This window comes from Ambystoma mexicanum, chromosome 9, assembly GCF_040938575.1.
Source record: "Ambystoma mexicanum isolate Mex_15411 chromosome 9, UKY_AmexF1_1, whole genome shotgun sequence".
In the NCBI taxonomy this organism is placed as follows: Eukaryota; Metazoa; Chordata; class Amphibia; order Caudata; family Ambystomatidae; genus Ambystoma; species Ambystoma mexicanum.
Window position 1 is genome coordinate 453,459,940 of NC_090931.1, and position 22,942 is coordinate 453,482,881.

Below are 22,942 nucleotides of genomic sequence, written 5' to 3' on the forward strand. Positions count from 1 at the left end.
GTTTCCCCTGTATTAAGGATGGGATCAGCGTGGACCAGGTCCACAGACTTGGCGCGCTGAGGAAGGGGGCCAGGGCGCAGCCTAGTGATGTCATGAAGTTCCACACATTTAGTTAAGGACTACATTATGCAGGCTTTGAGGCAGCTAAGATTCATTACATACCAGGGCCAGAAGTTGCTTATTTATCAGAACTTGGCTTCTCAGAAGAGACAAGCGTTTTGCCTGGTCACTGAGAAGCTGCAACTGTCCCATAGAGATGGACAAAGACTGATGTGCAAATGGATATTACTCCTTTGCAAAAGGTCTCTTGTGGGCACCTTCCGATAGAACAGGTCATTAAACCGTGTTCGTTCTCGCAGAGTGTCACCCGTGCCTCTTTTTCCAATATAGATGGACCTTCCTGTTTTGTCTCCGGTTCACCTGGCAAGAGAAGCAATGAAGATGCATGACGCTGAGGAGGCGGCAAAACTATTGGGTCTGACATGCTGTATTACAGATCACGGCTTTGAGGATATTGGCAAAGAGCTATGATGGTCCCCTGTGACAGTCTGGTCTGGGCCGCTGTGGGGTTAGTCAGTTGAAGTGCCCAGAGCCTGATGGACAATTTGCAGGCCGCAAGTTTTGCTTGGGGACTGCTGAAGATGCCTAGAGTAGCTGCGATGCACCTAGTGAGGTTGGTGTTGGGGAGAATTCTTAAAGTGCTAATTTCCCTTACCTTTTGAGACCCCCAGCAACTTTGCTGGATTTCTAGGATTTGATTTTTCTACCTGGGAAGAGTGAGCCTTTTTTTTCCCCCATTCTGCCATGTATTTTGATGTGTGTTTTACTTTTGTGTTCTTTGGTTATGGAGTTTTAAAACAACTCCATGGGCATCATCTTTTTCTGTGTCGCACTGCACCTTCAGTGCAGTGGCACAGGGATGTCCTTCAGACTTCCCAAGGTTTAAATACCTTCTCTGGGACCGACTACTGTCTCCCAGAGTGTAAAGTTAAATTGACTTTACTAGTCTCTTTAGAATTACTGACCCAGCACACACTATCCTTCTATAGAGTGCTGGAGGGGTTGTCTACCTTCCCCTGAGTCAGAACACTCATGTAAGAGTCAAATCCTACCCTTTCCTACTTTAAATGGCTCGTGGCAGTGGTTTAGATCAAACTACCATGATTTTTCCGACCGCTAACAACGGTAGCTAAAAATCTGGTCAGCCATGTTTTTCAATATGGCGCCCAAGACCGATCTGTAAAAACAGACTCCGGTTGACTTTTTTCACCATTTCTTTTAGGAAAGGTCCTTCTTGTGTTTGTGTCTGCATGCCAAACCAGGTTTGGTCCCTTTGTCCGTTGGTCTTCGGCGGGCTTCACTGCTGAAGCCCTCCTCTGGCGCTAGGTTGTCTGGGGTGGACAGGATGTGAGGGAGGTGCCCGAATCTCCCTGTGCTTAGTCTCCTAGGAGACCTGAATGCACTCTGGCGTGATTGGCCGGCTGGCTGTCCGGCAAGGACAGCTACCCTGCTGTGACAGCCAGGCTGGAATGAATGGGCGTTCGGGGGGACTGTTTAAAAGCAGGTCTCTGGGACTTGGAAAGCAGAGTCGACCACTGGAACGAAAGAACCAAAGAGGAGAGGAAGGAAGAGGACTGCTGCAACTTGTGGATGACCAGTGAAGCCCTGCTGCAGGTCCGAATTGCCTGAAACTCCATCGATGGAGAAGCCCTTCATTAACTTCTCCCCTTGATTTTAGCCGGAACAACCAACTCTCAAGCCACCTGGACACCGTCCTATTCTGGTCGAATTTTCATCAGAGTGCTGTTGAAAACCGGATAGCCAGAGGGAAGGAAACCAGCTTGTGGACTTTAAGGCACTCGCACTTTAAACCAACGTCTTGCTAAAGCTTTTGGCCTCATCCCGGGGCAGTGCAGGAACCTCCCGACGTCGTCCTTGTCCCCACGACTGGAGCACAGGAACAGCGAGATTTGCTCAAACTGCCATGAACAACTGCCTCCGCTACAGCTCTTCATTAACAAGGTACTGTGCAAACATGGTCCGGAAATCTTTTCAGCCATCGAAAGTGCGTGAAACTCATCAACTACGAAGGCTTGTCCTTCCCTTAACATTCGTCAAACTTTTCACCTAGCCAAATTCTTCTAATCTCTGTGGCAAAGACTTATCTGTCATCTACCAGAACTGTGCTACCCTATACAAAAGACTCTGAACCATTGACTGTGGCACAGGCCTATTGAGAAGAATTACTGGTTTTATTTAACTGAAACCCTTTTCCCTGCCTATGAATGTATTTGGGCTGTCTATTCTTATAACCTTGTCTTTTTACCCCTTAAGTGCCATTTTGCTCCCACTTCAGGGGAGCTAAACTTGGTCATTTACTTACCGGTTGTGTATTTGTGGTTTATTAGTGTAATATTGAGCTGCTCATGCTAGTGTAAGGTTTTCTGACTGAATAAATAAATGTATATTCTTTTACCAAGAAACCTTGAGTTAGTGTATATTTGAATCACTGTATTATTTGGTCCTTTGTGTAACTTGTTCTACTGCTCACTTAAACTCTTGATGTCTGGCTGCTCAGCCATCGCTACCACTTTGCTGTGTAGTACAGGCTTGTACCAAAGGTGAAATTGTGCTTACACTTGTCCTAATTGAATGTAGTGTTCCCAAAGGGTACTGCAGGTGGTTCTGCCTAACAGGTGGACTACCTCAGTGCACCCTAGGATAGATTTCCCTTGTACACTTCATAGGTGCAATGTTGATTTCTGGTTCTAATGAATTTGTTTTTTTGGTTGTTTGTTGGGGGGAGGGGGTGGCAAGATTCTTATGTCATGCAAGGGAATACCGAAAGCACTATGGGGCAGGGTGGAACTGTCCTTTGTGGTCAGATGTAGCAGTGGGGGTGGTCATGCAGTCAGGATTCCAGAAGTGGAATCAAGGAATGGGGTGGAAGCTGCTAACCTATAATGTAAATTGCCTTCATTCTTCCTCCTGGGAAGAAACAGAGGCGCCTGCAGGTTGATGAGGCTTTCCTGCAGCTGACCCATCTGAACGTTGGGGACACAAAGATTGCATGCCCAACACTTTCAGCACCAATACTTTGCCTCCTGTAAACTGAAGAGGGGTGGGCATCCTTATGGGTTGTGATGTCCCCTTCCGGGAGAGTGACCTAATGAGAGATGCTGATTCAATGTTTCTCTTTGTCCCTGTGATTTGGCGGTGGGGGACGGGAGGGGGGGCATACCTTTGCCTCAATCTATGTTCCCAACAATGGGCAAAACTAATCTTTTGTCTACCCTTGGGGAGCTGGGGGCGTTTGCTTCTGGGTAGATGGTGATATCTGGAGATAATTGGGATACCTCCAAAGGGCTTAGCTGGCGTACTACATGGCCTTCTGCAGCATTTCTGTAGCAACTGGCAGATTTTAATCTGGTAGATGTTTGGCGTCCTGTTCCAGGGACTACACATTCTTTTCACACTTCGGGTGTAATCTAGAATTGATTATATCTGGGTGAGCAGGGATCGCCTCCCGTAGGTTGTAGGGGACTGAAGTAGGCACTACTGATTTCTCGGACCATGCACAAGTGTTTCTCCCTCACACAAGTTTCTGTTATGTGTAAGCATAGACAGTGAAAGCTAAACCACGCTCTCTTGAAGGGTTCAGTGGTATCTAAGGAGGTCGAGGCCCCATTACTGATTTTATGGTGCATAATTCGGAGCAAGAGGTTGCGGAAATGGTCAGATGGGTTTAAGGCGTATGTTTGGGGGATCCTTATCTCTAAGGCTGCGATGTGCAACAAGGCTAGGAGGAGTCTGTTTTTCTATCCCAGGAAATCTTGGAGAGAGAAAAGGTTTACAGGAATACAGGCTTTAGGATACAGGCTTGTGGAAAGTATTCCGGGAACTGCAGTCAGCAAGGAGGTAGCGGAGTATGTTGGAGTCCATGGCCCATGTGAATCAGATGTACTTTGAGGACAACAAGGACGGGAAAATCTTAGCATGGAAGTTGAGGTATAAGATCAATAGGGGAAAAATGAGTGTTAGGAGTCCAAATGATGTGCTATTGCATTCTGAGGGAAACATTGCGGGGGCATTCAGTGGGTACTACAGGACCCTCTGTGCCTGAAAATCCCATGTCCCAAAAGAGAGCGAGATTTTAGACAGCTAACCCCTCACTTGGCTTGGATAGGAACACTGGGCACTTTTGAACAGGGAAATCGCAAAGGAAGAGATTATACATGCTGTCTCCTCTCTCTGGTGGATCAGCCCAAGGCTAGATGGCTTCACTGCTTTTTTACATGCAGCTCTCCATTGGCCTGCTAGCCCGGCTTTACACTGTTGGAGGTGATGTTTGCGTAAGGTGAATTGCCAGCACTATTGGTGAGGCCAATATCTCTCTGATCCTGAAGGAGGGTAGGGACCCGGATTTCTGTGCCTTGTACCGCCCTACTGTGGCATTTAATGCTGATATTAAAACATATCAAAATATTAGCAAACAGGCTGGACATGGTCCTTCTGCTTCTGGTTAGGGTGGAACGGGTAGGGTTCTTGTGGCGGATCGGCAGGGTGCAACAATGTTAGGAAGATGGTCTCCCTTATTGGCTCAGCCCAAAAAAACACATGTCCAGGCGATGTTACTGGGGCTAGACGCGCAGAAGACATTAAACCATGTCGGATAGCCTTTCCTGAGGGAAGTCCTCGCCACGTTTGAAGCAGGGCTTGATTTCATTACAGGTGTCTTTGCTCTATATTCTGGGTCGGTGGCTAGGGTAGCGGTTAATGGGTTCTTGTCTACAGGTTCCCCACTCTAGTGGGGGGGGAACAGGATTGGGGTGCCCCCTCTCGCCATTGCGCTTTGCATGAAGGTGGAACCCCTGGCAGTGAAGATTGGGGGAAGATGTGGGCATTGGGTTTATAGCTGAAGGGAAAGTAGACCATAAAATAGCCCTCTTCCCGGACGACACCACTTTGTCCCTATGTGACGCTGGTGCCTCTGTACCCCTTTTGCTGGGGATTTTGGAGGGCTTTCAGGATGCCTTCGGGGTTTAAAGTGATTCAGGACAAATGTGTGAAGCACTTAATGTTAACTGCAGCCAGGATGAGACCGAAAGCTGACAGAGGTTGACCCTGTTCTGTTGGGCAAAGCGTCTCTGAAATACTTTGGTGTTCACATCACTCCACAGTGCGAGGGGCTATACCAGGCCGCTTGCACAAAGCCGAGAGTGCTACATGACCAGGTTAAACCTAACACAATTAAAGGGTGTTGCTGATTAGGTAGTGCAAACATCGGTTAGGTATGTACTATGGCTTCCTAGGGCAAGTAGGCCATTATGCATGTATGAGCTGCTGCTTTTGAGGACAACCTCATGTGTGTGGGATGGGGCGATCAGGCAGGGCTTTTCATCGTTCTCATCCCATGATTTGTAATCCCGATTTACATTCTGCTTGTGAAAGGGGGTCCTTTGCAGGTTGGAGGGTGTGAATTTCTGGTGCACCTTTTCGATAAGGGGAAAATCTGGACATTTTGAATCATACAAGGCTGCGTTTGCGGTAGAAGAGAGGGAGCACTACCATTAATGAAAGATGCAGCACTAGGCGTTGTAGCATTGTAACAGAGTGGCGACCACTAGAGATCTCATGGAGGCCCAACAGTGCGAGAATCTGCTTTTGACGTATGGTCATGCCTGGCACAGGGTACTGGCAGAGGACATCCCAGAAGAGGGTTTGAGGGACGTATGGAGGGGTCTGAAGTCCATCCAGTGTGCAAGATGCTGAAAGGGGCTTTAGAGTTCTAACTCCATGATTACCTTACCCCAGATAGGTTAAGGCATATGGGACCCTAAGGAGGTGATTGTCTGTGCTGGGAGGGTTATGGGCGAGCCTCTTGGGTCTATTACGGGACAGGGTGCTATGGGATCAGACCAAAATGGGCCTCTTATACACACAATGCTGCTAGCTGCTAAGGCGGCCTGTTGGTGGTGGGTGGCTATCCCGTCAATGGACGATTGGTGGACTCTGGTCTCTGCTGCTGAATGAGAAAATTGAGCTCATGGTGCAGAATAGGGCCCAGGAGTTTGTTTTGAAGTGGAGCGGTTTTCCATCTTGTGTGAAAATGTACAATAGGGACTGCACATGCCCTGTGAGGATGAGGTCTGGGCCTCCTGGACTACTGCTGATGCCGCCATGGTCTAGTCTCCTACCTTTGTCGCACGGCCCAGGCACTGTGGTTTGGTGGGGGCTGTGACCTGCTATGATTAACTATTGATTTCCCCCATGATTGTTTGTTCGTCCTTTTAGGTGTTGCATTTGCCAAGTTGTCATGCTTCACCGCCCTCTGGTGTAAGGCTTCACTGTTAATGTTTGATACTCATTGTAAAATATCAATAAATAAATTTAAATCCAAATCCACTTCAGTGGCCGGATTGCGCCGGGATTCTTCTTTTATTCACATTGCGGCCCCTGGCAGTGTCAGGAGTTGCACACAGTACTTGGTGTATTTGGGAACTGCAAAACTGGTCTAAAGGGACTGGCAAGCAGACAATGCAGGAGGGTAAACGAGAAGGGAGTACAGATAACTTCAAAGGAACAGAAAGAAAAGGCAGACCATGATGGTGAACAAGAAGGGATGGGAACCATGTCTTCGATAGACAATGAGAAATCGCACTAGTTGTGTAGAAGGGTCAGGCTTGAGCAGGGCCGGCCTTTGGGGTCCCTGGGCGAATTGGCGCCCCTCCCTTACCCCACGTGCCCCTGGTCAAAAGGGGGCGGGCCAGAAAGTGCCACATTTTTTTTTTTTTTACCTCCTCGCTCCGGCGAGGAGGTAATTATTTGAATAGGGCTCATCAGCATCCTGTTATTAGATGAGCTCTGCCGCCGCAGGCTCATTTAATGAGGCGCCTGACACGCCTTCTGACACTATGCCAGACTACCCCGAGCTGGCGTGTTGGGTGGGTAATGGCGCCTTTTGTTGAACACGCCACGGCAGAGGGGCGCATTTGGTGACCATGGGGTGCTGAGCACCCGATTGTCATTGAATACGCCCACCTGCCGCGCCTTCGCCCTTGAAAGACTTCCCCGAGCTGGCGTGGCAGGGGCTAATGGCGCCCGGCTCACCCCTCCCACCCCCCCATCCCCAATGCTGGGCCTGTGCTTGAGGATAGCCTCTGAAATAAGGGAAGTTTAATGCATCTGTGGATGGTACTCTTACAGATGCTCACCTTGCAAGCCCTTGTAAGGGGACACCAAGAGTGGCTTCTGTATCTGGACACTTGGGCACAAGCTAGGGGTTTACTTACACAATGCAAGCATGCGTGGGTCCAGCCAGAACACAGCGGATGCCTTCTGTGGGAACAGAAACCAGCCAAGTTACCAGACATACACAATGGACTACAGTTGGGACGAGGCCAAGGAAAGAGCAGAAATTGCCTTCTGAGGTATAGATGTCGATCTCAGAGGCACAGGTGCAGACACTGTAAAACTTACCAGACGCGAACAGCCCCCAAAGGGAAACAAGAATTCAGAACAAGAAAATGGGAACTAGGAATGCAGAAAACTGTATCGCAGTTGTATCCACTGCTCATCTCCCTCTTGAGATAAGTCTGACTGCTCAGCCACAGCTACCAACTAAATCTTTGTGATACAGACTGATACCAAAGGGGATTTATTGCCCTCACCTGTAGTCCTAATCTGCGGTAGTGCTCCCTAAGGGACCTGCCCTGTATTCTGCCTAACATTAGTCAACCCTGGCACCTCTCCCAAAGGCAATGCCAGACATTTCCATTAGCTACAACTGTGACTGCTTCTGAACAGCCCAATCATACAGCTCCACCCAGGATTTCCTCCCTGCTAGCACTGCTTAAAAACTGCCACACCCTAAGACTCCCATTTGTGCAATGAACTGAACATTGTGCAGTTAAAACCCATTTGGAACCTCCCTGATTTGCAGACCATTCGGCATTGTGACTGGTGTGTCACTGATCCATGCACCTTGCTCTTGCGTTTCTTTGCTCCAGTTTCCACAGCCCTTTACCTGCTGGCTCATTCCTCCCCTCTGCCAGTTTATATTCTCCTTTCCTTTGTGCTGTGTGCCCACAGCCAAACCCATGCCCCAGTTCGGGTGTACCAGTTCCTTGTCGGTTACCTTGTACCAGTTCTGCGAAATTACCCCCCCCCCCCACCCCCCTGTGCCAGCCCTTGGAACGGGGTGTTAACACCATTGGCATCCCGGGTTACCAAAAAAAGTATTTTCATTCATTGAATGGGAAGCCGCCCGCGTCCCGTTCAATGAATGAATGAAAATACTGATCCAAAAATGAAAAATGGCCGCCATAGTAGTAGGTGGGGCTCCATACGGAGTCCCTCTTCTATTACCATTGCGGATGGGAAAGGGAGGAGGGAAGCTCCGGCAGCTGCTGCAACATTGAGATAAGTGGGTGGGGGTGTGGCAGCCTGCAGCAGGGGAGGCAGCCCGCGTGTTCTGTGGAAGGTGGGCTGAGATCAGAGGGTCCAGCCCGCGATCTGCAGAACATGATTGGCTGCGCCTTCTCCCTCCCCTGCTCCCCTCCCAACCCCCACCACACACCCCCGGATCCTAATTGCCATAAGTAATCTTACATTGATTCTCCAAGTTCCAACGGTAACCAATATTCCTTGCTGTCCTTGTTTATTTGAGCCCTACAGCTTGGAAGGGGTATGCCTACTTTTTGACACCGTGGCAAACTAGTTGACTGAAAGAGTGACTTTATCGGGAATCGGGGAAGGACCGATCGTTACCTGCCAAATTCTAGGGTGAAGACCCTCTCCATAGATGGACATCAATGGGGTCTTTGAGTGATGGAAGTGTGCAGAAGTGAGAATGACACGAAGGGGTCATGATGGTGGGCATAACCTGTATTCAAATAAAAGATTAAACAAAACCCATCTTGTCCAGTGGGGTTTCCCTGACTCAATCAAAATAACTAGCATCTTAGTCAGGATGGCCAAAGCAAAAGATCCAATGTCAGAATCATAGCTCTGTCCCTCCCATTTGAAAGTAATCTAGTGGTCTCCTGTCCTCTTCGCCAGAAGAATGACTCCCTTCTTCTGGACACACGTGCAGTTCCATACAAAAGATGTGGGGGTGGGGGGGGGTGTATATCCCTCCCCCTTCCTGGTTCGGCTCTCTTGGCAGTTCAACAAGGCTCACAAAGCAGTTCGCCAGTTGGTGGGTTGATATCCCTGTTCCCGCTTTCAACTAGCCCTTCTCCATTTCTAGGGCCCCCGATCCTGGTTGGCAGACATGCATTCCTGTCACCAGGCACTGCATCGAAGAATAGCTTGGATGCTCCTTCAAGCTGTGCTGGGTCTGTGAACCTGGTTGACCCTGGTTGACAGACCTAGTTTCCTCATACCAAGCACAGCAACAAAGATTGGCTTGGATGCTCTTCCAGTCTGTGGTGGGTCCCTGGCCCAAGTTCTCTATTGTCTTGGTTACACATAGACTTGGCTTACTTCCCTGCCACATACTGTCCTCACAGGTATTTCTCTTACAGTTCTTTGTGGTTCAACTTTTGTGGCAGCCTAGGATCACCTTCCCTCCAGGTACTGCCACGAGGAAGACTGGAGCTTCTCGTTTCTTGGGATCTCCTTTCCTCGTAGGGGTCCCAGACCCTATTCCCATATTCCCCTGGTTCCCATATCTTGTAAAGTCTCTTTCGTATAGCGGTTGCCTTCTCCCTCCCACCTTTTATCCCCCAACCATAGGCTTAGCCACCCAATAACCTTGTGGGTTTTGGCTGTAGCCCTACGGTTTGTCGTGGGCATCCCTTGACCTTCTTTGCTTTGATTCTTCCAGGATATCTGCAGCAGCACTGCAGCTTTTGACCTTCTTTGGCATCTCCTTCCTTGCCGGACCACGCTTCTCTGCCTAGCTGCGCTACCGGTGAGTCCCGCAGCCAGTCTCTCTGGTTCCTTAGCAGATCCGGTGGAGATCACCCCTTCAGCATCTCTGCGCCTCAGTCTGCTCTTGCCATCCCCACCTGCAAGCCTCGCCCCCTCTCCTGGTTCCTCTCGAGTTTGACATTCAGTTAAGTCCCTTGTCAGATCCGCGCCTCCTCATCTCAGTCCTTTGCTGTTTTGGATCTTCATGATAGTTACTCCTATTCTTCCTGATCTCAGTTCTCGCTACTTCCGGTATGTTACAGAAGTATATTGGATAGGACAATTGGGTTGGAGAGGGTGGGGTTGAAGGAAAAGTGTAGAGATTGGGTGAATACTATGTTCTCACAATAGTCACTGGTCCCGCAGGGGGTTTTCCCCTCATATGAGATCCACCCTTTGAGTACGCACCCCCATGGGGAATTTTGGGTAGTGGCCTCACCTCCCTGGTCCATGGGAAGGGGCTCCCCTATGGAAGCATTGACAACCTCTTGAAATTAGTCGCAGTGAGATCATGTGAGGTTCCTCAGCTCAACCTGGGAACACGGCAAGGATGGTCTTGGGATTCACCATTTACCTCCAACGGGACCAGCAACCACATGGCCCCTTTACCCACTCTGTCTGTTCCCTGGGCCAAAAGTTCACCCACACCATAAAGATGGTTGATTTGCTGTGGTACCCATCCTGTTGCAAGGGAGAGTTACAGGGCAGATGTATACATGCCCCTCCCCAAGTAATTCTGAAGTCCCTGTACTGGAGGGCGGAGCGACCTCTGAACGGGCTCATGAGATTCAGAGCTCGCCCTCCAGCACCTTAAAACGAGATGGCTGCACCTTGAGGAGGATGGGGTGCAGGAATCTCTTACTCAGACACCAATCAATAAGGACGAGTCAACAGTTTGGCAAATGGAAGTCCGTTTAATGACAAGTACAAAAACGGGGAAACAAATGGTAATCAACAGTGATGCGATCGCCTGTCTCGCTTCAACTCCCCCATTCTTCATGCAAACAGTAACTTTTATAGTAATTTCTCGTCATCATTGATGTGTAACATTCATAAGTTTGACATGCAATTCTTTTGGTTGGAAAAGGTAACTTAAGTATAGGTGCTATATCTGTATATGATAACAGAGCGTGAGGATTGGATAACTTTTATCGGGTGGGCGTCTACACCCATCCCTCTACATCACTCGTGATAGACGTCACTACAACTACGACGTCTTATTGGTTATACAGCTATAGGACCCTAGATTATTTGATCCATTGTGATTGGGTGGGTTACACCCCATGGCATAAATCTCCACTTTAATTAGCAGCATGCAGAATGGACACCCAGGTGCCTCGTGCCCCAAGATTTAACCCTGCCTTCCTTCCATCAATCAGTACTTTAGGGCTATGTGTCAATTAATTGGCTGAGGATGGCCTCGAAACTGTAGCTTCTTATCAGGAAAAGTTATGCCATCCTCAGGTTCTGGGTGACATCAGACGTTGGTACCTCTTTGCCCTTGGCTGGTCACGTGCCTTTTCACCGTAAATCTATTTCATTTTCCTGTTATTTGTGTATTTATTTCTTCCATAGCCTCGCCACCTGCCTTGGGCCTCTTTATCTCAACCTTCACTGGCTGGCTGGTATGCTCTGAAGTTTTGTTTCTCAGAGGCTGCCGCTCTCCTCCCTCCCTTCCTTAGGTTGACCTCGAATTCCCACGCATTGAGCTGCTTCTTACTGAGTTTCGATTCCGCTCCTTCACTTGGCTTTGGCTGGAATATGAATCTTGGCCTTGTTAGTCCCTTGCGGTCTGAGCTTAATTCTGCTTTACAAAATGGAGTCGCACTTATTTTATGTGCTTCGTTGAGGTAGAAATATAGTTGGCGCTTGCCGCTCTATTGTTCTAGTAAGCATTGCAAGCAGTACAGTTTTCTTAGCTTCTTGCGTTCCAACCCTATTTACAGGCATTTTAGTCAGTTGCGTGTGTTCATCTCACTTCATGGTTACGTTTCTTTATATTAACATCTTTTCTCTTACATGTCCATTACAACATTACTCCTAGCATTTCGCCCTTGTCTCAACTTTCATTCGTCGTTTATGTTCATTTGTACGTCTGTCTGGGCACTTATGTCGTCACAATCTGCCCTCCATTAAGACTCTTTGGGTCTCTTCGGGGACAGTTTGTAAGTAGTCTTCATTTCGTGTCAGCTGCTGGTACGGTTGTCTCAGTGGGTACCGAGCTGCCCATGGCTGCCTTGTTATAGGCACTTCGACAGGAACTGCATTTCTGATGGGCACTGGGCAGAGGCCTAGAATTGCCCTCTGTTGGTTCATTTGTTCCTCCTACATCACATATCTTGGCGAGTATGTCCCTGGTACCTCGAAATGGGGGGCTGGGATGCAGGCCATGTCTGGGACTTCCTCTACATCCCCTCTAGCTAGACCCAAACTCCCTGAGAGAAATCAAACCTCTAGATTCACCTATGCTACTATTGCAAAACATCCCACAATGGAAAAGAAATAATTTGAAGGACTCTGGGAGATTCTCCTTGAATCTCATATTCCTGCCTTTGATACAATTTTGCTGGTTCATGTTTTCTGCCAGTATGTTTACCCACAAATGATACAAACTTGCTAACCCATTGTTTACTGGCAGAGTTTCCTAGAGGATACAAACTTAAACTCGATAAGAGCCAGCATTCTTTTCACATCCTGGAGAGATGGAGACTGTGCTTTTGTTTTTGCCACAGGTTCAAATGCTGGGGAACAGGGAATATCTATCTTTCAAAGGAGGTGCTGTACAATGGCAGGAAGGTGGAAGTAAATTCCAAGATGGCGTCCGGCCCATATAGTTGGCTGGTCCTGCTCCTAGAACACAAAGTAAATTCAGGTGAACCTAGGAAATGCAGCATTTTTTAAATTTATTTTTTTAACACAGCCGCAACCCCTCATGAGAGCACAATCTAGGGGGAGAAATTCTAGCCATATAAAACCCCGAGACACCACTAAGTGGGATTTGAGAAGGCGATTGCAGTTTGTAGGTGGTTGGAAAACCTAGCAGATTGGTGACAAGACGGGAAAAGTCAGAGGTCGTTGAAGAGACAGTGGACTAGAAAGTGTGAAAATGCAGGGGTGAGCAGGGGTTTTGAGGATGGTAGCATTGAGGAGACAGTGCTAACAGTAGTTGATAGTGGCATTGAGGAGGTGGTATTGACTAGGTCCTGAAGTCAGGACTTCAAAGTAGTATGGAGGATGCAGTAAAACCTGTAGGTGAAGGTGGTATTGAAGAGGTGGTGGTTCACGTCAGAAGGTGAAAGGAGTATTGAGAAGATGGTGGAACATGAGGCAAAGGTAGTACTGAGGAGGTGGTGATACCAGGAGGTATAAATAGTTCTGACGTGGTGGTGATTGTTACATGGTAATATTGCACATGGAAGGTGGCGTTAAGCAAGAGGTAACATCAGGAAGTTGAGGTGGTATTCTGAAGGAAGTGGTTTTGCCCAAAGAACTGAAGGAGGGAGACCACCCTCAGAAGGAGCTTATGGCAGGATCTTGGAAGGAAGAAGTTGAAAGTAACCACAGGAGAAGGTAGGCAGGTTTGACAGTGGGGAAAGATGTGGGGGGGGTGGGGTAAGAGACAAAGGGCTAATAGAAGTGAGTCTCAGACGAAAGTGATTAAACACTGCAATCTATCCAGTCAGCCCACGAAGGCTCTGGCAGGCCAAATTGGCCCTATGCAGACCCAGAAGGTGTTAGGAGAACTAGGATTAGGACTGGGAGAGGACATCAGGTATACAAAAAGCCGAAAGGGGGTGGGGGGGAAGCAGAAGTGATCCACTCAAAGTGTCTCTTCAAGAACACACTGCATTTTCCTGACTGGTTGGTGGCCTGTTGCCTAGAGTTAGGTTTCGCAGAACGGAAGCCTGCATCTAGCTAGTACAGAAAGCAAGGATTTGAGAACCCTAATGCCTGCTTTACAAGACACTGCAAAAGAAGTTGACAAACCCCGTTTGGGGGACACTGAGTACGATGGGAGACCCTTGCTAAAATCCAGCGGCCTATCTAGGACCAATGAAACTGACCATTCTTAGTTGCTGAAGGGCTTGTTTTTTTGCTGAGTTGGCCAATCATGTGGACTTTAACCCTAACTACAAGGTGTAACTAATACTTTGGGTCATAGACCCAGTCAGACTTTGACACTGCCCTTTTCTAAGCAGAAAACCAAACTATTGAACCCTTTTTTGTTTTCTCACCCTCTGTTGCAAACCACTAGATTTCAGGTACTCCTCATTCATTTCAACCACATACAGGGCACAGGGGGTTTCTCATATCACTTGTATTGTAGTAATCTGTGTTTTATGGTGCACGTAATATTTATTTTTGTTTTGTAACTCATATATGCCCCCAAATGGTTTCTTCAGAATGTGGATGGACGAGAGGTTAATATCTAGGCTTGAATCGGTGGTTGAAAATGTACAAAACCATAGTTCTGTAAACCAATTAGCATAAATCGAGCAGAACCCTTGAAATATTCTTCTGTACTTTATCTAATTGGATCTGAAGGGACAGGAGTGGGAGTGCTGCAGGGAGGAGCCTTGTATTGAACAACAAAATGTTCACTGTGATCAGAAGTTCACAATCTGGTTAACCGATTATGGCATAGCAGATTGCATTTGCCTGAGCCAGTGCGGTAAATTACATGTAGATGCATTCTGATTATTGTAGAGCAAACCTACGACTGGCAGCATGACCCTCACCCTCCCCCATAGTTTGTTCGGTTTTGTATGGAAGATGTAAGTAGGCAGAGCCATGAGGCATGTGACACAACAAGGGAGTTGTGGCTCAAATAACATGTCGAACCCATTAACTGAAACATACTTAAAAGAATCCAAACACTGGAAAAAACAAAGGTTATTTATAGAAATTATTAGTTCAAAATGTAAACTTTGCCCTGTATGGAACATCGTAAAGTGTGGTATTCTCTCGAGATCTAATCTCTTCACTTGAGCAGTTCCAAAGTTCAAACCTAGTCATGGAAGTTCTTTTCCTGCATATGCTCCCTAATCCTCAACACACTATCCAAAGGATGTGAAAAGCTCCAGGCTAATCCCTAGGCTTAAACACTGCTCTAATCCTTCTCCCAAACAAGTTCACAAATCCTGTTCTACATAAGACATCCCTGAACTTAAACCCAGCAATGTTTCCCCCTAAAAAGGCTCTTTAAGCGTTTTACTCAGTATGCACCCTGAGCTGGTCTTCCTGCTTTCAGACTCCTCTTGACCTCTCGCAGGCCTTTGGCTGGTCCGCTTTCTCTTCAGCCTAAACTTTCCCGCTTTAGCTTACAGCTTGTATCATCCACATCTCTCCCTGTAGCATTGGATTTATCCTTTACCTATGGTCCTTCACTCGACCACCATGCCCGTGTTTCTCAGCATTCACTTTGTGGTCCAACCCACACCTTTGCCAGGCTTCACACACATGTTCGGTCCGGGTAGTAGAATTCCTCCAGCAACATTGATACTTTACACCAAGTGGTTGTCTCCCTGGTCTGACAAAAGGTGGTGAGGAACAGGTCCTCTGGTGCCCAGTTTGCTGTGGCATCCACTGCAGCTGCTGCTGTGACTGGGGATCCCCAGGATTCTTAATAGGTGGCAAATCATTTTCACTTACTGTGTCAGTCTTGGTGATTGGTTGGGGCTGTTATTTTTTTTACTTTCTTAGCTCAGGATTCAGTTATCTCGTTAGTGCCTCTTAACTTTTTTAGAATTTGTTTAAAGAGACTCTTCAAATTTAATTATAAGATGGCTCCCACCTGTTCATGCCACTCCATCCTAGGCATACTGGAGTGACCAGATATCTCTGGCAGTGTTTAGCGACTGGTTCAGAGTGTGGAGCAGAACATGGGGAGCATGCAGCAGTGAGCACTTAGTACAAAGTGGGTGAGAATAATGGGGGTGGGAGGGCAGGAGGGTCAAAATAAGCCTTCCAGAGAGGGCAGTCTCCAGTGCTGGTGGGAAACCGAGGTACTACTCGGCATGCTAAAAAGTCGGTGTGCTATCTGGAAGCCAGTACAATTAAATTACATTGAAATTACACAGGAAAGGAGAACACGTTAAGGCACTATTTGCATCAAGTTTGAGTGGGTGCAAAAGTACAGTGCGATGCACATGAGGATAATTCCAATGGGACACACTAGAGAAAAACCATGCAGATTAATTGGAGTGTGACAACTAGGAGCATTATGGTATAAGGGCGAAAGTGTAATGATTATCTGGTTAGTGAGGGGCGTAAGCAATCAAGCCTAGTTACAGCAAGGCCTAGCATGGTATTAGAAGGGCTTGAACGCTAAGTTGTAGCAATGCATGAAAAGATCTACAAAATAAGTCAGCAAACCTCACACTCCTATCACTGGCCTGTGAAGATGGCTGCCATTGCACATTCCCCTTCTCATTTTGCTTCTCGCTCTCCCTAATTCCAAATATAAAATGTTTGCTCTGTGTGCAGCAAGAATCTGAGACTTCTTTAATTATAACACGCATGATAACTACCTGCTTATGATCATTGAGTGCATGGTTTTGTAATTATGAAAGTTTTCTTTTCCAGAAGGTTATCAACCTGGAACCACTTCATTTCCTGCAGTGCCACAGTAAAGAAAACGGTGCAAAGGATTTTACTACCCAACTGTGGGCATGTGCCTTTGAACCATGCTTGGACTGCTCTGGTAAAGGTGAGTCTACCAGTGAAGGCCCTAGTCTTCTATCCATCTGTCCCAGTCCTCTGCTGTGTGGGATAAACACCTGCTTGACTTATTTCTCCAAGTATACTGCTTGTGTGCTAGTAGTCTGATGGCTGCATGCCAATCACTGACCTATTTTTCAAACTTTGTAATGATTTTAGTGGTGTCACTAATGGGTAATGTTGATTGGCCATTTCCAGGATTGCATGCTTGAGAGATTTTTCATGATGCAAGGTTGTAACAAATATTTAAGCCTTTTTCTTTATTACTGTGATTCACTGTGTTGAAATTGCTATTTATCAGTTCACATTGTTTCACTTGGTCAAGTAGGTTTCAGTTTCTGCATGGTTAAAGTCTCCATTTCACACATGTTAAGTGGATGCAGCATTATTTTCACCCAATAGCGCATAAAACTGAACAAGCAAAATTAATACATTCAAATATAATAATGTAACAATGTATCGCATCAACAAAGTTCAAGCACAGACTCTTACAACACAAACTCAAAAACCTGCCGATTAGAACTTTAAAAACTCACTTATTCAAACGGTAGAATGCTGTTTTCATATCTTGGACAACAGAAAAGGAAATGTTTACGATCCTCGGTAGCATGTATTCAGTGGGCACATTTACGTAAATTGCCACGGCTCTGGTATCAAGTGAACTCTGCCAAGAGTAAAATTCCCAAGCAGAGTTCAGTGCAAAGGCTTCGAAGGTAAAACTGTTCCATTTCATACAGATGGACTACAAAGCAATGTTCAGACTAATCCAAAGGAAAGCGGTCTACCCCACAGCGAAGTGCTTTCCAATGAGCGTTGGGCTGTCCCATAAATTTGGCAATGTCAACTCATTAGCCATCAGAATAATGTATCTTAACTAAGATGGCAAAGTCAGAACTGTAGTTTGATGAACATCAGAAAGACCCTCTGTGTTTAACAAGTGATAGTTGCAAGGAGCTCTGTGTCACATCAGGTCATTTCGAAGTGGTTTATTTCAGATGTAGGAATGTTGTGAGGGGTTTTGAATGTCCTTCCCAACACTGTACAGGGTGTTTTATCATTGGGCCAAAGTCTCTGGTTTCAAATAAAAAAAAAATCTCTTTGGTTAAAAACCGACTTCTCTGGAGTTCAAGCAGATTTCGCTGGCATTGAAATGGTATAGAGGAGCCAAGAATATTCTATGTTCAGCTCCTCAGCATCGTGACCTCTTCTTTAGTGAGAACCTCCTCGCCTAGGTCACGGCCCTACCTGCTTTTGCACCGTTTGGCATTGGCGGAATTGTGTAGGGTGTAGCAGCATCTTGGACAGAAGGCTGGCTGCCAGAGCTTCTCTGTAGCTCCGTCTGCTGCTCCTTGCCACCTCCCTACCTTGGGGTTCTGGCTCTAGGCTCCAACAACTCATCCTTATCTACCTCCTTGACGAATCAAAATAGTCTTGAGCCTACTGTGACCAAGTGAGGGAATTTGTAACTTCTTCCAAGGGGGATCCCCCCCCTGTGAGGCTAGGGAGGCGAACCCACTCCGCATCACCATCCGTAGGTGTCGAGGCAAGTGGGGCATCACTAGGAGGGACGCCCCCTTTGAGGGCAAGGACTTGCATTCCTGTGAGGAACTCCCTGATGCCCTACACGTGACTTGTATGAAACCAACTAATATGCAAAATAATTGCAAGTTCCAAGACCAGGATGAAGAGCTCCAATTAACTGGGACGAGTGTGTTAAAAGAGAAGGGAGGGAGGATGGATGGATGGATGGAAAAAGAGGAGGCCCCCTGTGCGGATTACACCTGGAAGAGATGGAGTGGAAGCAAAGCTCGAAGCCTTCGAAATTCAGAACTGCTTCGAGTCAGAGGGAGACGCTGGAAGCCTGGCGTGTATAAAACCGAGACAGCTGGAGCGGTAAGCTTGGTGGTGTAACCACAAACCAATTTTAGTGGGCAGGAATGCCCCCTGACAGAGGATGCAATGAATGGTCCCTTTGACCGGTTCTATTTGATGTTACCGAAGTTATTTTGACCGAATTCACTTTACAGGGAAACATCATTTTTTTTTTTTTTTTTTTACATTTATTGTGTTTTTTCCCCACGCATATATATTTTTCGGTGTTTTTTTTCCAGTAAAAGTTAATTGTGTATTTTTTTTTTTCGGCAACATCACTGAATACCCGGTCGACTGTACCGGAAGCAAGCAGACTATGTGGAAAGCAAACCAGGAAGGAGAGGATCACTAGTACCTGCTGGCACCAGAGATTGGGGGTGGTGGGGTCTGGAGGGGGACGGCTACCGCCCCTGCAAAGCTGAAGGTAATGGGGAGAACGGGAATCTTGGAAAGCCAAAGGGGATTAGTTATAGCATCAAAGAAATTCGTCCCAGTACCTATGACGAAACTGGGAAAACCAAGTTGCTAAAGTTGAACTGTCCATGTGATAAAGAAAAATATATAAATCCCAGTGAGAGAAATTGAAATGGAATATAAAACACTTAAGTTGCCGTTTGACCAGAATGCCATTGAAAATCCTATGCCACTGCAAATAAACATGTCCATACTTTGTTGCTACCTAAAGATGGTCCCCACTTCCCTCCAAACACTGCAGATGCTTTATTACACATTCACAGTGCTCCAATTCTTCAATTCACAGGCACACTAGAACATTCACATGCTAATTTTCTCATTCACACATGCGCCCATATGCTGCAATATAAACACTGCGTTGTCATTCATGTATACAGACATAAATAACCTCATGCATTTCAACATAAATGTCTAAATACCTGCTGGCCTAAGGCTGAGCAGTGACACAGGCTGGTATGGTTCAAAATATTAATTTATTTCTTCAGTGAAGGAGTTGGACCCAGACACCTATGGGTCTAGGAAAACGCATACAAACATAAGCAGGTTTCTAAAGCAAACTGTCAGGGATGGGTCAGTGCAAAGTGGGGCGTTTCTCCAATTGCCAAGGACCTTTGTAGACTAATGTCTAATATCATATAGTTTCCAGCCTATTCTTACAGTGGTTTGTCCCTAATGGCATATTCTACCAAATGTGGTTAACCGAAAGTTCCATACCCTAATTTTAACATATCTTTCATCCTCCTAGTTGCCCCATGATTTAAACACCAATGGTCCTATGATCGGTTAGCCAACCATTTACCAATCCTAATCTCAAATGTCCCACCCTGTGTTAACAAAATCAAAACAGATAGTTCTCCTTGGAAATCACTGACCGGATTTGCTTGGTTTGAAGGGGACCCTTTTTTGGTCTTTATGCTTTCACTGTATATTTGAAGACCTCTCCCAGTTGTCAAGTTCTTTCCTTGTCTCTGTATCCTTTGATTAGACTTTATATTGGCCTCCAGTCTTTTTCCACATGAATTTGATTTTCCTGTCGCACTCCTGGTGGAATCTAGGTCTCATCCAGAACCTGGGTTTCACAGCATTTACATCACGTCTCTTCTAGACCTGGTCTTTCACAGCATTCTGTTGAGTCTCCCTCATGATCTTGGACTTCACAGCTTTCTTCTCAATGGGTTAATTCTGCCTTCTCATTCAGGGTTCTTTTCAGGCTGACTATATTATGTCATGCTCCTGTCAGTCTTTCTGGAAGCATGTAATTTTCAGCCCTGTCTGCTTGCCTGTGGACCACTCCCTAGGTCTGCCTCTCTCCCAGGTTCAGCTCCCTTCAGCGCCACTACTCCATGCTGACCAAGGCTTAAGCTACTTTCCTGGCAGCGGGGTCTCTGTGTATCGAGGATAGATGTGATGTGATGGCATGGCTGCTCCCTATAATGCCCCCCCACTCATCCCTGCCAGAAGAACAACCTCTTTTTGTATACTTGTTAACCTTTTAGGGTTGTGGTATTTGGTTCTGCCTTTGGGATTGTCCGAGCCAATCATTGGTTTGTTTTGGAGGTTGATATTATTCTTGTGTTCTACTACCCCTTACAGATATTTCAATCCTTGCTGTCTCGCTGTATATTGCTTAAATGGGTGATAGTCCTCAACTGTTGATTCCATGTCTTTAAATGGGGCACAGCAAACCCCATAGAGGGGCATGAGAAACAGAAGAACAAGCGAAGTGAGAACACATCCCAATACTGGACATCCAAAATTCCTGGCCAAGACGGCCTGAGAAATCTGACAATCACCATTGGAAAGAGTGCCATCACACACTAGTTGAAGAATCCAAAGATGTGGGTGGACACTGAATAGCGAGTGGCATAACGACCAAGGCTGGTTCAAGATTGATATGAAACTAATCAGACACTGATATCTCAGGGAGAGGTAGAGTGAGACTGGTTTTAGAAACTAATTCTAACAAATGCCCACAGGCTTCAGTCCTGATGAATAAGAATGATCATAAGGGAGTCGGACGTCAACATTCCTTTTTTGGGGGAGGAGAGAGTTACCATCCTGTGTCTTGTGTTTAAAAGTGGTAGGGTTGGGATCCACAGTAGTGTAGGTTTTCTGATTGATAAACTTAGTTTGCTTTAGCAGACATCCTGATGAACACCCTTTAGATTTCTTTCTAGGACAGGGCTTTACACGTTGGGAACAGAGTAGTATGTTGAACTGGTTAAAATTCTCTTAAACATGTCTAGTGTGTCTGTCACCTGATTCTAACTTACCAATCTACAATATACTCTGGCATTAAAATGAAGTGGTAAGTGCACAAGTCTACAAAAAAGAAAACATTGTAAAAGTATCCTCTACCACCAGTCCATCCTGGACAGCTCATGAAAGTAGCTAAAACAGAAGCTACAGGTACATAGTGTACTTCAATGAAGGTGATGAGTGCAAGAAAAATAAACAAATAACTTTACAATGGCGAACAGGGTTTTGCTGCACTGATGCCATAGGGACTGACCAGTGACCCCAAAACCGATGAGCTGATCAAGATAAATGGAGCAAAAAGGCTTCACTTGCCTCCAAATTAGGAAAGGTTCAACACCATAGCAAAGAGAGACCCTGAGGTCTTATAGAGGGAAAGCAGCAAAAAAGTAAAACACTGCTCTTGTGGTTTGATTGAAATCCCTGATGTTTTTCTTATGGGTATTTTAGGAACAGCGATCTGCAACACCCCTGTGGGTGTTGTTTGTTCCTGACTTGGGGTGGTGAGCCTGCTGGATCCCACTCTTCCACCATCTGGGAAGCACATTGATTAGTGGCTGGACAAACCCAGTCCTTAGTCGCTGGCCCCAATCACATATTAATATGGGGAGTTTGCTTAACTCCCCACAGTACATTCACATGCACAAAGGTTTGTTTATTTTCTTACCTACATGATGCCTAAATTTCAGGCGTGCCACACACTGCCTGCATAGCTCTGTCCCATGAACCAAACTAGCAAGGGGAGTTGGCAGTTCTCCCGCCCTGGTTCATGGCGTGGTGGAGCTGGAGCACCCCTACTTATGTTTGAGCTGGCAGTCCCCACCACTGCGTACTTGATGGCAATATGTGGAAATAGAATTCCCCCTCAGCCTGGAGTGGACCTTAGGGTATGTATAGCTGGGATACTGAATGCTAACAAAGGCAGCCAAGGAGCACATCTGCAGCTGCTTGCTGCATCTGAGGGCGCAGGGTTCAGTGTTTTGATTGGGCTGGCAATAATATTAAAGGTTCCCCGTTAATGGGGGTGGGTGGGGCCCTTTTGCCCATTATGGACGAGCTGCCACTGCTCTTCAATGCACTCCTTCTCTGAGCTTCTTTCAACCTCCCACTGAATACATTTCCTCTGCAGTCGCCTTCAACCTTCTCCTGACAATGCATCTCCTTCTGTTCCTTAATGTCTCCTCCAACCTCCTTAATGTACTTCACCGCATTTCTGCAACTGTTGTACTACTTCCTTCTTGCCGCCTCACTCATTATGATATACCTCCACACCACTTCTTATCCTCACTGACTCCAAACTTTTTTCCAGGCTTATCTGCTCTTATCACAAGCCTCCTCCAATGCTCCATCTTCAAACTCCCACTATGCAAACCAAATCCCTTTCACTGGTGTGCTGTGATGGTTCTTGCATAGGGATTGGCTTCAATCATTTCTGCTGTGTAGGTCAGCCTGTCTGAAAAGTCTTTAAATTGCCCAGCCACCCTCTTTGATCACAGTCCAGAATGTTCTCTCCACTTGATGGGTGGAAGCTCCTGGTCTTTTTGTGGAAGCTGCTGGACTTTTTTTTTTCTTTTTTTTTCTCCATGTATGCTTCTGGAAGCTTTGTTGCTGAATCTTGGCCCCAGGCAAGTGGGTGTGCTGAAGTCCCACAACAAAAAAGGGAGCCATACTTCTAGACCTAGAAAGGGTGGAAACACTCCAATCA

The 22,942-nt window shown here is 46.5% G+C and overlaps 1 protein-coding gene across 9 annotated transcripts in view; it reads left to right on the forward strand.

Annotated features, from left to right (window-relative positions):
- The window catches only part of LRWD1 (leucine rich repeats and WD repeat domain containing 1), a 730,516-nt gene that overhangs the window by 476,042 nt on the left and 231,532 nt on the right, over nucleotides 1-22,942 (forward strand). For 8 of the 9 annotated variants that reach the window (XM_069614964.1, XM_069614960.1, XM_069614962.1 and 5 more), the window contains one exon: nucleotides 16,501-16,624. In XM_069614964.1, coding sequence (XP_069471065.1) covers nucleotides 16,501-16,624 — 124 coding nt within the window. The remainder of the gene's footprint in view (nucleotides 1-16,500; nucleotides 16,625-22,942) is intronic. The other variant, XM_069614967.1, reaches the window with a different exon arrangement.